The 13,607-nt window shown below is 42.5% G+C and overlaps 1 protein-coding gene across 1 annotated transcript in view; it reads left to right on the top strand.

The window, feature by feature from the left end:
- Positions 1-13,607, top strand: part of Pld1 (phospholipase D1) — a 123,900-nt gene that overhangs the window by 18,799 nt on the left and 91,494 nt on the right. The window contains 3 exon segments of the mRNA NM_001246828.1: positions 3,188-3,340; positions 6,072-6,221; positions 7,223-7,306. Coding sequence (NP_001233757.1) covers positions 3,188-3,340; positions 6,072-6,221; positions 7,223-7,306 — 387 coding nt within the window.

Genomic DNA, 13,607 nt, shown 5'->3' with positions numbered 1-13,607 from the left:
GCAGGACTTAGCGGTCACCAGGGCTTCCCTTCTCCAATGGTGGCCTCTCCTGGAGGTGGGTTTCCCAGCCTCCTGTGGCTCTGCTGGCCTCTCCTCCCCCTTTTCCTTAGTCATCTGCTGTGTGGTAGCCATAGCTTTCTACACTTAAGCTTTAAACCCCAGGGATTTTTTTTTCTTCCCGGAGACTTTGGCCTGCTAGAGTTCTGCAGCCTGTGAGCAGACCAGACTAGAAGAGTCAGTGGAGTCATCAGTGGTCAGCACCACCTTGTTGGAATGAGTCAGACATGCCAGTAGCTAATGATTGAAAGTATCAGTCAATTCTGAGCAATGACAGTGGGTGTGCTGTCCTTCCTTCCTTCCTTCCTTCCTTCCTTCCTTCCTTCCTTCCTTCCTTTCTTCCTTCCTCTTTCTTTCCTTCTTTCCTTCCTTCCTTCCTTCCTTCCTTCTTTCTTTCTTTCTTTCTTTCTTTCTTGAGCCTCAAATTGAAATACTCTACATGATCCCAACATCATACATTGGATACAAATACTATGTTCATATAGCAGGAGGATTCAACATTTAAGATAAGTCCACACATGAATTCTTACTGAGGAAAATGAGGTCTTATGTAAGTGGAGAGGTGGCATGGATTTAAGTAGTGATGGGGGTGACATGGGGAGGACCCAGGCACTGTGGTGGCAAGGGATCTGGGGTTGCAGCATTGACTCAGCCCCAAGAGCCCCATCAAAGGTCCCAAGGATACAGTTCTGAGCTCTATCCCCTGGAGGAGGGCTGACCACAGATGGTAGGGGAAGATTTTGTTACTGATGTATACTTGGGGAGGAATCATGTTTCATTCAAAAGAACTATGATTCTACCTGGAAGGGAATTTTGTCTTTTTAAATTTGGTAAATGTTTGGGTAGAGACTATAGCCTCAACTCCATATTTGCATGTTCTGCATCACAGCTGATGAACCTCAGGTATCAGACATCATAAATAGATGATAGTGTTCAGAGGACAGTTAGTGGGGCAATCTTCCATATGGCTTGACTGGTGTTTAGAGGTAATAGTTACTTCTAAAGGTGACATTTATTCACAATGCTTAGGTTTAGATTTTTAGACTTCTTGGCTGGCCATGGTTGTGCTTGCCTTTAACTCCAGCACTGGAAGTGGATTGAACTTTACAACAGTCCCCCTGCTTTGGCCTCCCAAGTGTTGAGATTGTAGGTGTCAGCCACCATACACTGCTGAGACCTTATCTTTCTTCCCCTTTCTTTCTTTCTTTCTTTCTTTCTTTCTTTCTTTCTTTCTTTCTTTCTTTCTTTCTTTCTTGAGGCTCAGTTCCATTTTAGTGTGCTGTCTGTCCCTCTAGGTGCATTTACCTTTGTGGTTTGCCCCAACCTTGATCATTTTCCTTTTAGTAACTTAATCATATATTCATCCTTTACTGTAGGCTGTAGTTGGCTGTTTTTTACTCTTACCCTTTGAGGGAGGGGCTCACACCCAACTTCCAAAGAATCACAAGACTTATTCTTACTTATGAATGCCTGACCTTAGCTTGGCTTATTTCTAGCCAGCTCTTCTAACTTAAATTATCCTATTTACCTTTTGCCCCTGGGCTTTTCCCTTTCTCTACTCTATATACCTTTCTTTACTTCTTATTCTATGGCTTGCTGTGTAGCTGGCCCCTGGTGTCCTCTTCCCTTCTTTTTCTCCTGTTTCTTGCTCCTCCCTCTTCTCCTTCTATTTATCCTCTCTCTTGCCTTGACATTGGCTGTTTGGCTCTTTATTAGACTGATCAGGTGTTTCAGAAAGGCAAAGTAACACAGCTTCACAGAGTTAAACAAATGCAACATAAAAGAATGCAACACATCTTTGCATTATTAAACAAATGTTCCACAGCATAATCAAATTTAATACATCTTCAACTAATAGTCCCCAACAGTAGGCTACTTGCTCTATCTCCATGTTCCAATCAGGAAAGAGGCAGCCTACAGGAGAAGCCAAATGAATGCAACAAGACTATGTAGAAGTCAATGTAGATTTGTCTACATTGCCTCTACTCATAAAGCCCACTGAAGTACACCATGGCTAGTAGTTTTAGTAAAGAACTGTTCTAGATTTCTTTTACATTTATTTATTTACTTATTTGGGCGGGGGAGGGGATGTGGTCTTCAGCTTTCAGTCCCTCACTGTGGTCTTAGCTCATGTCCTGCTGTCATTGTACACATACTGTCCTCAAACTCGAAGTGTTTCTTCACTTCAGTATCTCTGCTGTCTCTCTACTAACCAGGATGACCTTGACCCTGCTCCACTTGTTGGGCTCCTTCCTACCTAGTTCTTTGCAGCCAATACCAAGATGCTCCTCCTGCCCCCATCACCCATTTATCCAAGAAGGATCCTGGCTTCTACCTCCATGGGACTCACCAACTCCTCTGGGAACAAATATTTGCATGTTTTCTATTTGGGCTGCATTTACGCTATACCCACTTTGCCACTCTACTTCATCATGAATGAAGCTTTTGGGTATTGAACTAAATGAAGCAGTTTTGAGAGCTACTTCTGTTCTGTTGAACACCATTCATTAATGATCCTTATGCCAGAAATATTTTTGAATGAACAGCAGAATTGTGGAGTATTGGATGTAGTTAAGTTTTCTAGACTCAGTTGCCTAAATGATAGTTTGTGTGAGCAAACTCCACCCTGTTCCATTCTTCAGTAAGGGGCTCTTCAGTGTTTCCTGTCAAAACTGGGATGTTCTTCCAAGAATGAATGAATTCTTTTTAATTGCCTGGTGTCCACACACAGAGAAGGGAAACCCACAGGCCTGTTTTTGTAGTAACTACTCTCCCCCATGGGAATCAGACCCAGTACCCTGTGCGTGCTAGGCAAGCACTGTGCCATTGGCCCACGTCTCTAGCTCTTGCTTCATGGTGATCTTTAAAAGGCACCACCAGGTGAGACATGACATTAAGACTTGAGTAACAAGCTGGACGTTGGTGGCACATGCCTTTAATCCCAGCACTCGGCAGTCGGATCTCTGTGAGTTCAAGAACAGCCTGGTCTACAACAGCTAGTTCCAGGATAGCCTCCAAAGCCACAGAGAAACACTGTCTCAAAAAACCAGAAAAAAAAAAGGACTTTAGTAACAGTTGATTCTCTCACTTCAGTTATTCAGCTTTGAAACCTCCTGTTGTCTCCTACCAGGTGGTTAATAGTGAAAGACTCTTTCCTGCTGTACATGAAACCAGACAGTGGGGCCATTGCCTTTGTCCTCCTTGTAGATAAAGAATTCAGAATAAAAGTGGGAAGGAAAGAAACAGAAACGAAATATGGACTTCGAATCGATAATCTTTCAAGGTAAATCTTTCTAATGTTTAAAACATATTTCTCCCCATCTCTCTAAGGCCAAAATTTTCTCTCACCCATGAAAAATGTTAAAAGAGTTAAATATTTATGATTGTTGCTTGAAGTTCATCTTCTATCAGAAGTAATGGAACTTACCTTCGCCTGTGTGTGTGTGTGTGTGTGTGTGTGTGTGTGTGTGTGTGTGTGTGTGTGTGTGTGTGTGTGTGTGTGTGTGTGTGTGAATTAATATAGGTGCCTGCAGAGATTAGAAGAGGACATTGGATCCCCTGGAGCTGGAGAACAAAGTTTGCCAACCTATTTACCAGTTTGTTGAATGAATTAATTGGTAGTTGGCATTTTTTAAGTAATACAAATTAATATATTTTGTTAATGAACATCTTTAGAGTTATTTGATCTACAAAATTTTGTCTGAACACAGATTTTGAGAAATATAACTTGAAAGATGGTGAAATGTTCATGTGCTATATATTTTATTAATGATCACATTGTGTGTTGATGTAGGTTTCTTTCTAGCAGACTGTAATCATACCTTGAAAAAGTGTGTGTGTGTGTATAGTCACTCTCATTCATATGAATACTCATAATTTCTCTTTGCACAGTTGCAACAGATATGTATATCTCTCCTAACACATGTGTGTGCAGCCATGTGTGCTGGCATGATGCTTGGATGTGTGCATGTATGTAATGTGATGTGGGGTAAAACAATATGGAGCTTCCTACTTCTCTCTCAGAGGTAGCTTTCAGGAATGTTACTGAAATGCCTGTTTTGTTAGCTTCCTCATCTCCACTCCCCACACCAAGTGGAACTGTTTAAATCTAGGGTTCTTCAGTCTCCTTCTAGGCAGAGGTGCTCCTTGTCATTTTTTTAGCTGACAAGACCAGCTTCTCCATTTACTTAGGGCTATTTCTCTCCGTGTTTTATTTGTGAGTGTCCTTCCTACAGCCTTTTGGTTCTGTGTTGACAGTTCTCTTTACAATCCCTTCGCACACATTTATTTTTGTTTTGCCTCCTCCCTCTTGCTCCATCTATTACTTATTCATCCACTTATTTGTGTATATGTGTGAGTCAGTCCTTTCCTTCCACTGTGTGGATCTCAGTGATTGAACTCCCTTCATCAAGCTTGGTGGCAGGTATGTCTACCCACTGAGCCATCTCACTGGCCCTCCTATCTTTAAAAAAGATTTTATTATTATTATATGCATGTGTGTGGTATATGTGTGAATGGGGGTGCATGAGTGCAATATCATACATGCGGAAGTCACAGAGAATCTTTGTGAAGTTTCTTCTATCTTTACATGGGTCCCAGGGATGGCGTTTAGGTCATCAGGCTTGTCCTGCAGCGCTTTTGTCTGCTGAGCTATCTGGCTGGGCCTCGTTCTATTTCTATGCTTGGAATAGTTTTCCCTCCTCCACCACTAGGTCTCTGTCTGATACTCATCTCTCCCACACAAACATCTTCCCAGAACAGGTTTGCCCCAGGGGTAGGTTGACCCCAGGCAATTTCTGAGCCCTCTTGCTCCTGTATGGCTGCATTGTTACACCTATTGGGGATGCTTCTCTCCCACCCCACCCCTCTCGCCTACCTATCCCCACACTGCACCAGCCCTTCTGTTGGACAATGGCTTTCCAAGGCCAGACTCCATCTGTGAAGTATTGAGAGAAGCTGTTTGGACACTTTTGATCTTTATAAATAATGAATTATAGAATCTGTGCTTATTATAGAATCTGTGCTAATTATAGAATCAGTTCCTTGTTTTCCACAAGAACTGTTGTACACCCCCTTCCCGGCAACACAAACAAAAGCAAAGCTCTGCCTTCTCACCCTGTTCCATCTATCAGCATGGCATAGGGCAGCTAGTGCCAGTGCCTTGTCCTTTGAACTTCAGTTCTTGGTAACTTATTTTCACTCTTGGTAATAGCCATTCATTCTGACACTTGGGATAAAGTTTTTTTTTTTTTTCCTGTAAACCACCAGAATTTATTCTCAATGTTTTTAATTCTGTAATGAGTTAAGATAGCTTGCTCCAGTGATAGAAAAACCTAATGCAAACTGGCTTATTGCAGAGCAAACTGGTTAGTCATGTTGGGTGATTAATTCTCAAGCTCAACTATACCATTAAGACATATTTTCTAGGTTTTCTTAGCTGTGGAATCTGCCTCATCCTCAGACTAGTCTTCTTGCTGCAAGATGACTGCTCACCACCCTCACTGCACACCCAGTGGGAAGGAGGGCTTCCTTTTCTCACTGCTGGGTTCTCAGATCTGCTCTCATGGGGAGGGGCTGCCTTTTATGCCCTTACCCCAGCCCACTAGCACTAGAGTAGTAGGGGATGCTACTGCTTTGCATAGCTTTGCTGGATTCCAAGAAGAAGGAGATCTCCCCTAAGACAGCAGAAGCCAGGGTAGTCAGTGCAAAGAGAACTGTGTTAGAGGAACCAGCAACTCCGACAGAAATGTAACCTCACAACCCTCCTCATCTCCTGGTGTAGTTCAGGGTCTACTTCAACTCAATTCCTGTGTGTCTGTGTACTTGCCTGAGCAGGGAGCCAGACAAGAAAGTTATGATCCACTCTACCCAGGTGTTTTAGAAGCTTGTTTTTTCAAATGTTCGTTAACTAGAAACGTCAATTCATGTTCGCTGTGACATTTCATCTTTAGATTTGTTTTAAGAGCTAAAACTCAGAGTAAACCCCCAACACCCACTTTTGCTTTTCCTTATAGGACACTGATTTTAAAATGTAACAGCTACCGCCACGCTCGCTGGTGGGGAGGAGCCATAGAAGAATTCATTCAGAAGCATGGCTCGGACTTCCTCAAAGACCATCGCTTTGGTTCCTACGCCGCTGTCCATGAGAACATGTTAGCTAAATGGTGAGGTGTTTGTCATAATGCTTTAAATTTACCTGAATCAGCCTCAATACTAAACCAGCGATTTACTCGGTGATGTCCCAAGGTCTCTCCTTTCCTAGGCCAAGGTAGGGCCGAGGATCATACTTAAAGAAAGGCATGATCACAGGTTAGTCTTTAATTTTGGAATTTGAGCATTTTCAGTGGTGAGCTTCCCTGCCTTTAGATTTTGAAGTTTGACTTCTTTTGTGAGATAGGATCTAGTGAAGCCCAGGTGGACCTTGAACTTGCCACATAGGCAAAAATGATCTTGAGCTCCTCCTGATCCTCCTGCCTCACCTCTCATGTGCTGTGATAGCAAGCCTGCCTGCACCACTGTGCCTAGATAGAAATCTGATTTTTAAAATCAACTTCAGGGCTGGGTACATAGTGCAGTTAGACAGTACTTACTTAGCATGCATGAATCCCTGGTTGGATCCCTACTACCCCAGACATGGTGGCACAGGTTTGTAATCCCAGCAACTGAGAAGTGGAAGCAAGCAGATCGTTAGTTTAAGGTCATGTTTGGCTCCATGAGTCAGAGGCTCAGCTATCTACCTGAGACCCAATCCTAAAAAAGAAAAGTAAAATGTCACTTCATATCTCTCTGAAAGGTACAATGTGAGTTTAGTTAAATCATTTATGTTTTCCACCAATGGATTTGAGCTGGTCTGTTTTTAGGCTCAGATGAAAACCCCATTTGATAAGGCGGCTCTCTCAGAGTGATTGACATGCTGTCCTCCAAACAAAGATTGCTTGGGTCAGTATCCAAACTGCCTTCCAGGTAATAGACGGAGGCAAGATCATGTTTGCAATCTTGTTTCCAGTTATTCAAAGGAAAATGGTGGTAATCTAGATTAGACAGGCAGAGCCCTCTATGCTTTGCCTTAGCCTAGTATTGTTTGCTTTTATTTTTGTCTTGTTTTATAAAAATAATTATAAAAATAACATCAAAAGAAACCCAGGAACAAACCTCTATCTTCCAGGTACGTGAACGCCAAAGGTTACTTTGAAGATATTGCAAATGCAATGGAAGAGGCGGCAGAAGAGATTTTCATCACTGATTGGTGGTTAGTATCTGTCCAGGAGAATGCTGTATGGAAGCCTCTGTTTATAAGTGTGTTATTGGAGAATTCCACACTATGGAAACCAGTAGCTATGATAGCTTGGCCAAGCCTCAACCAACTAGGTAGTAGACTGCAGCAGAAGACTTTTCCAAAATTGTCCTTCAAATGTTATATTGGTCACATTTCTAATTGCTGTGACAGAAATAACATAGGGGAAGGGCTTGTCTTGGCTCACAGTTTGAGTCCATCATGGTGGCAGGCATATGAGAGCTGTCACTTTGGGTGCATGGTCATTAAGCAGAGGGAGATGAACCCCTGTGTTCTGCGCACATTCTCCTTTTTATTCAGTCTGGGATGCCAACCCATAGATGATGCTCTCTGTATTTAGGACAAATCTTCTCACTTCAGTTACCCCAATGTAAATACTCCCTCATGGACCTGCCCAGAGCTTAGTTTCCAAGGTGACTTAGATTCTGTTAAGTGGACAACCAATGTTAACTATTGCAAATATCTCCTTAAAGTATTTAACTTGATTTGGTTTTGGATGCAAATATTTGTGTAGATATGCGACATGCAAGTGTGGCTGTGGAGACGGGAAGCCCATCCTCTCTAGCTGTCTTTTCATCTCCTACCATGCCCTTCGCTCGATCCAGGGAACAGCTCCTGAACTTTCCCTTTGAAACTGAAATAGTTACTCTTGTTATTACTGTTGAAAGGACTAGGTCTGGGCAGCTCTTCTGGCCTTGCAGTGTACTTTAACTGTCTAGTCCGTTGTGAAAACCATCATGGAGTCATGGATTTTCATGTTACCTAAGTCACTGGAAATCTCATATCTAAAGCTCATTAGTTCTTGAGGAGTGCAACCTGTGGAGTTGGTATTGGCTTTGTATTTGTAGTCTGTCTTCAGTTCTGAGTATCCACTATCTTAAAATGTTGAAGCCCATCACAGATGCCAACACTGGCTAAGATGGAGATGAAAATAACTTGGAATATGTTCCCTCCTAGGAACTGAAATGAATATCTTTTTTCTTTTAATTAGAAAGACGATTATTTTACATGTCAATCCCAGATCCCTCTCCTTCCCCTCCTCCCCATGCCCCCCAACTAACACCCTACCTATCTCATACCCTTTCTGCTCCCCAGGGAAGGTGAAGCCTTCCATAGGGGGTCTTTAGAGTCTGTCATATTCTTTGGGATAGGGACTAGGCCCACCCTCTTGTGTCTAGGCTCAGGGAGTATCCCTCCATGTGGGATGGGCTCCCAAACTCCATTCCTATGCTAGGGATAAGTACTGATCCACTACAAGGGACCCCATAGATTTCCGAGGTCTCCTCACTGACACCCACATTCAGGGGGTATGGATTAGTCCCATGCTGGTTTCCTAACTATCAGTCTGGGAACCAAGAGCTCTCCCTTGTTCAGGTCAGGTGTTTCTGTGGGAATCACCAGCCTGGTCTGGACCCCTTTGCTCATCACTCTTCCTTCTCTGCAACTGGATTTCAGTTCAGTTCAAGGTTTAGCTGTGAGTGTCTGCTTCTACTTCCATCAGCTGCTGGATGAATTTTAGACATAGAGCAAAGGATTTCTAGCAGGAACCTATGTGACTTCTCCTCTACCTTCTGAAGGAGAGTGAATTAGGTGCCATTTGTTCCTGCAGCAGCCCTGGGCCCGCATCTTACCACAGCACACATTTTGAAATGAAGCCTCTACTGTGACCATTATTCCAGAGTGCATGCAACCGCCCCTTGTGGTTATGTATTTATGTATTTATGTATTTATTAATCAGCAATTTCTTTAAACAATGAGCATGTTCTCATGTACTTTGGGGGCACTTGTTTACTTTTTAGAGACACCCCTCCTTTCCTACTCCCCCTCCTCACTTGCTTTCCCTCCCCCATAGCCCTTTTTTCTCTGCAGGTCTGGGGAATTCCTTCTGGATCTGGATGTCTTCATTGTCCATTGTCAGGATCTTTTTTTTTAAGTTTCTTTTCTTTTTTAAATATTTTATTTATTTATTTATTATTTATTATGTATACGACATTCTGCTTCCATGTATATCTGCACACCAGAAGAGGGCCCCAGATCTCATAACAGATGGTTGTAAACCACCATGTGGTTGCTGGGAATTGAACTCAGGACCTCTGGAAGAGCAGCCAGTGCTCTTAACCTCTGAGCCATCTCTCCAGCCCCATTGTCAGGATCTTTATGCATTCTGGTTAAACAGTGCTTCTGAGGAGAAATTTTTTAGCAATATACTATTTTTCTCTTTAGTGCGTTCAAAAATTTCCACTGTTTGGTTTCAGCAGTTTGGTTATGATTTGGGGTTTATCCTGTTTGGTACCCTGAGGTTCTTCAATTTATTGTCTTATGCATCTAGCCAAATTTGAGAAGGTCTTCCCACTGTTTCTTCAGATATAAAAAGTCCTCTTCCAAAGCTTCCAGTTCTCAGACTCTCCTTCATGTCATCTCACAGTCTCCAAGGCTAGCTTCATATTTTTAAATATTTTCCCTCTTGGTTGTTGTATTGGATAATTTTTTTTAATTGATATTGATTACTTATTATGTGTGCATGTGTAGGTTTGTGTATGTACATGCATGTGCCACAGCCATCACATGTAGAGGTTAGAGGACAATGTGTGGGAGTCACTCCTCTCTTTTCACCATTCAGGTGCCAGGCCTCAATTGGGGGTCATCAGGCTTGATGGCAAGCATGGTACCCACTGAGCCACCTCCCCAGCCTCTGGGCTTGATAATTTCTATTTAGCTACCTTCATAAACCTTCATTCTATTATTGAGCTTAGGAAGCGAAGTTTGGTACTTTTATTTTTCCTGTTTTTGTGGTGATTGTATTTCTATTTCAGAATTTTCTGATTCTGGATATCTTCTGTTTCTCTGAGGTGTTTTCTCTTCCCATTCATCCTGATGTATAGTTGCATTTTTATAATATCTCATAAGGGATTAAACTAGATAACCATCCCAGTGAGATGGCTCAGTAGGTAAAGGCACTTGCCACTGCCATGCCTGATGACCCAAGATCCAGTCCTAGAACTCCATGGCTCAATGGGAAAACTAACTCCTATGAATTGTCCTCTGAGCTCCAAATGTGCAGTGCACCCCCCCAACCCGCCCTGCCCAAATAAATAAACAGATATGGTTTTATGGTTTTTAAACATATGTAAATAGTGATAATCTCATACAAGTTGATTTTTTTGTTGCTGTATGCCCACTATTTTTTAAAAATTGTATTCTAGAAAATTTAACATAATGATGTTAAGACTTTTCTTACTTAAATCTGTGGATAGTTTTCTCTTTTTGCTTTTTGTTTTTGTTTTTTGTTTTTTTTTGTTTTTGTTTTGAGACAGGTTTCTCCGTTTAACAGCCCTGGCTGTCCTGGAACTTGCTCTGTAGACCAGGATAGCCTCAAAACTCAGAGATTCTCCTGTCTTTGCTTCCAGCATGCTGGGATTGAAGGCATGTGACAATACCACTAGAAAATTGCATTTTCTAGAATGAAATTTAAAAAACATACAGCAACAACAACAAAAATCAACTTTTGTGAAATAAATACCACTGGCTTCTTTTTTTTTTTTTTTTCCTTAGTAAGCCATGGCCTCATTTGGGTTAGGCAGAAAGCTCCAAGCAACATTTGGGGTGCTTAACAATTTCTTTTAGCTTTATTTACTTCATTTTTGTGTGTATGAGTGTTTGCTGGTGTGTGTGTGTGTGTGTGTGTGTGTGTGTGTGTGTGTGTGTGTGTGTGTGTGTGTGTACTGTGTGCTGGCTGAAGGCAGAAGAGGGTGTCAGATTTCGTGGGATGGAGTTATGGGTGGCTGTGAGCTATCATATGAGTGCTGGGAAATGAACCTGGTTCCTCCACAAGAGCAACAAGTCCCCTTAACTCCCTCTCCATCTCTCCATCCTATAGGGGTGGAGTTTTAATGCCAGTTTTCCAAAGCCTTTGCTCTGCTGTTGTCTGCTCTATATAATGTCTGCCACCTGGTGGTCGATCTGTGGCATGGCCGCAATCAATCTGTTAATTCCTCAAACTCCTTAGATGGATTTTGCTGTGGTTAAATCTCCACAGGGACAACTTATGAAAGAGCCAGGAGACCATAGACAGCTTCACGGCACAGTTTTCCTGAGCTCTCCCCTCTCCACGGTCGCCCAACTGTTTTCTAATTCTTCACAGCTTCCATTATAAGTGCACACTCTGGAAATGGGGGTTTTGACTTACCCAGCTTGGACATGTGACCCTGAAACAGTGCCAACATAAGGAGCTGTTGTCACCCTCTTGGGATCAGTTCTGCTCTGATTGGAATCATCTCTTCCGTGGGCTCTGGGCTGCTGCCCTGGCCTCTTCAGGCAATCCTGTTCTTTCTTGTCAAGATGCAACTAGGGTTCCCTGTGCTAATCCATTTTGGAGGTTTTTCTTCAGACTAAATAACCAATAAGCTGATTACATGAGCTGTAAATCCTTTTGCTGCCCTTCACTGAACCTTTCAATTAACAAGTATTGCAGTTCATTTAAATTTTTTAATAGTGTTTTGTACTGATCTGCATAGAGAGCTTTATAAAATTGTCGAGGCCCTGCTTGTCTCAGCTTTAACCCACGACAGAGGTTCTGCCTAAGTGGGGGTGTGTGAACCAGGAAGCTTCTTGGAATGCAACGATGATAAAGACCAAACACAGGCATCTTGTCATCTTCAGAGAGCTCTCAGTTCCATGTTTTGGAACTAGAGCTATTTGTTTATTAGCCATCTTTTCTGATGTCCTTTAACATCCTGCTAACACTACGAGGCAGCCATTTCTCTCTTGTTCTCTCTCTCCGCTTCGCTCCTAACCTTCTCTGCTCCCGTGTTACTCCCATACCACCAGCACCTCCGCCCAGGTGAGGGCCTATTCAGATGCTTAGGCACATACTGATGCAAATAAGAGGCATATTACCCTCAGGCCAGGTAAACAGTTACAGCCTGGTGTTAATTAACAAGCCACCGCTATTTATGTGGTCAGGGCCTGGAACCCAGAATATTCCATAACAGGGATATTCGGTCCCCCACATAAAATTGTGTGTTATGCATGTATATGCATGTGTGTACATGAGCCACAGAACCCACGTGGAGGACAGACGACAACTTGCAGGACTTGGTTCTCTTCTACCATGCAGGTCCTTGGGATGGAACTCAGGTTTTCAGGCTTAGAACTTTCACTCACTGAGCCATCTCACCCTCACCAACCTCTGTAGGAGTCCTATAGGTACAAGTTGATAAGTTTCTTAGTAAGCACTTCAGTTTTTTTAAAGTATTTATTTTTATTTTATGTGCATTGGTGTTTTGCCTGCATGTGTGTCTGTGTGAGAGTGTCAGATCCCCTAGAATTGGAGTTACAGTCAGGAGTAAGCTGCATGTGAGTGCCGGAAACTGAACCCTGGCCCTCTGGAAAAGCAGCCAGTGCCTTTAACCTCTGAGATTTCTCTAGCCTGCGCTTGACTTTATATCTTATAACAGTGTTAAATTCACTTAGTGCTTGTAAACTTTCTGTAGATTTTTTGGGATTCATGACATCCATGAATGAAATTTATTTAGCCTCTGCCTTTCAAATTAGTTTGATTTATATTTTGTTTTCCTACCTTATTGTATTGCTAGAGTTTTGAATGTAAATGGATATTGAATTTTGTTTATTTTCTCTGCATGTTTTGTTCTGGTTTTAATTTTTCTTCCTTTTTCCCAACTAATGTGAATTACATTGTTTTTCAACTGTTAAAAATAATTTTCTTTTAATTTTAAGGCAGAAAGTGTTTTTAATTTTTTAGAAGAATTTGAAGGTTTTATTTTCAAGTATTGTTAGACCCCCGGAAAACTCAAGTATCCAGGGTCCCAGGCCACGACTGCGGTCACCCCAATCACCAGGCAGATTCGAGAGCTTGCTGCAAACTGCATGAGGCTTTATTGTAATTTAACAAGCTAACCCCATGCTAGCTCGGGTCTTTCACCCACCCGCCATGGTGGATGGCTCACAAAAGACAGCTCCTAGGGGCTCCCGAGAGATCTTATAGGACAGCGTAAGGGGAGTGTCTAGGGGTATATAGGACACAGGCTCAGGATTGGTGTGCCTCCAGGCTTGGAGGGCTTGATTGGCCAACTGGTTGTTATGGCCCATGGACCCTCCCAGGGTGGTTGCTATGCTTTGTGCATCATTGCTGTGGGCTTGTCCGTAAAGCACACCCAGGGTCGTAAAGCATAGCGCCACCAGCTAACTTCTGATTGGTTCCTTGTTACGAGGCAGGCATCTGACTTTCTAGTGTCTA

The sequence above is a fragment of the Cricetulus griseus genome, assembly GCF_003668045.3.
Source record: "Cricetulus griseus strain 17A/GY chromosome 1 unlocalized genomic scaffold, alternate assembly CriGri-PICRH-1.0 chr1_0, whole genome shotgun sequence".
NCBI lineage: Eukaryota > Metazoa > Chordata > Mammalia > Rodentia > Cricetidae > Cricetulus > Cricetulus griseus.
Note: the sequence above shows the minus strand (reverse complement) of the source record. Positions and strands in the feature narration are given on the sequence as shown.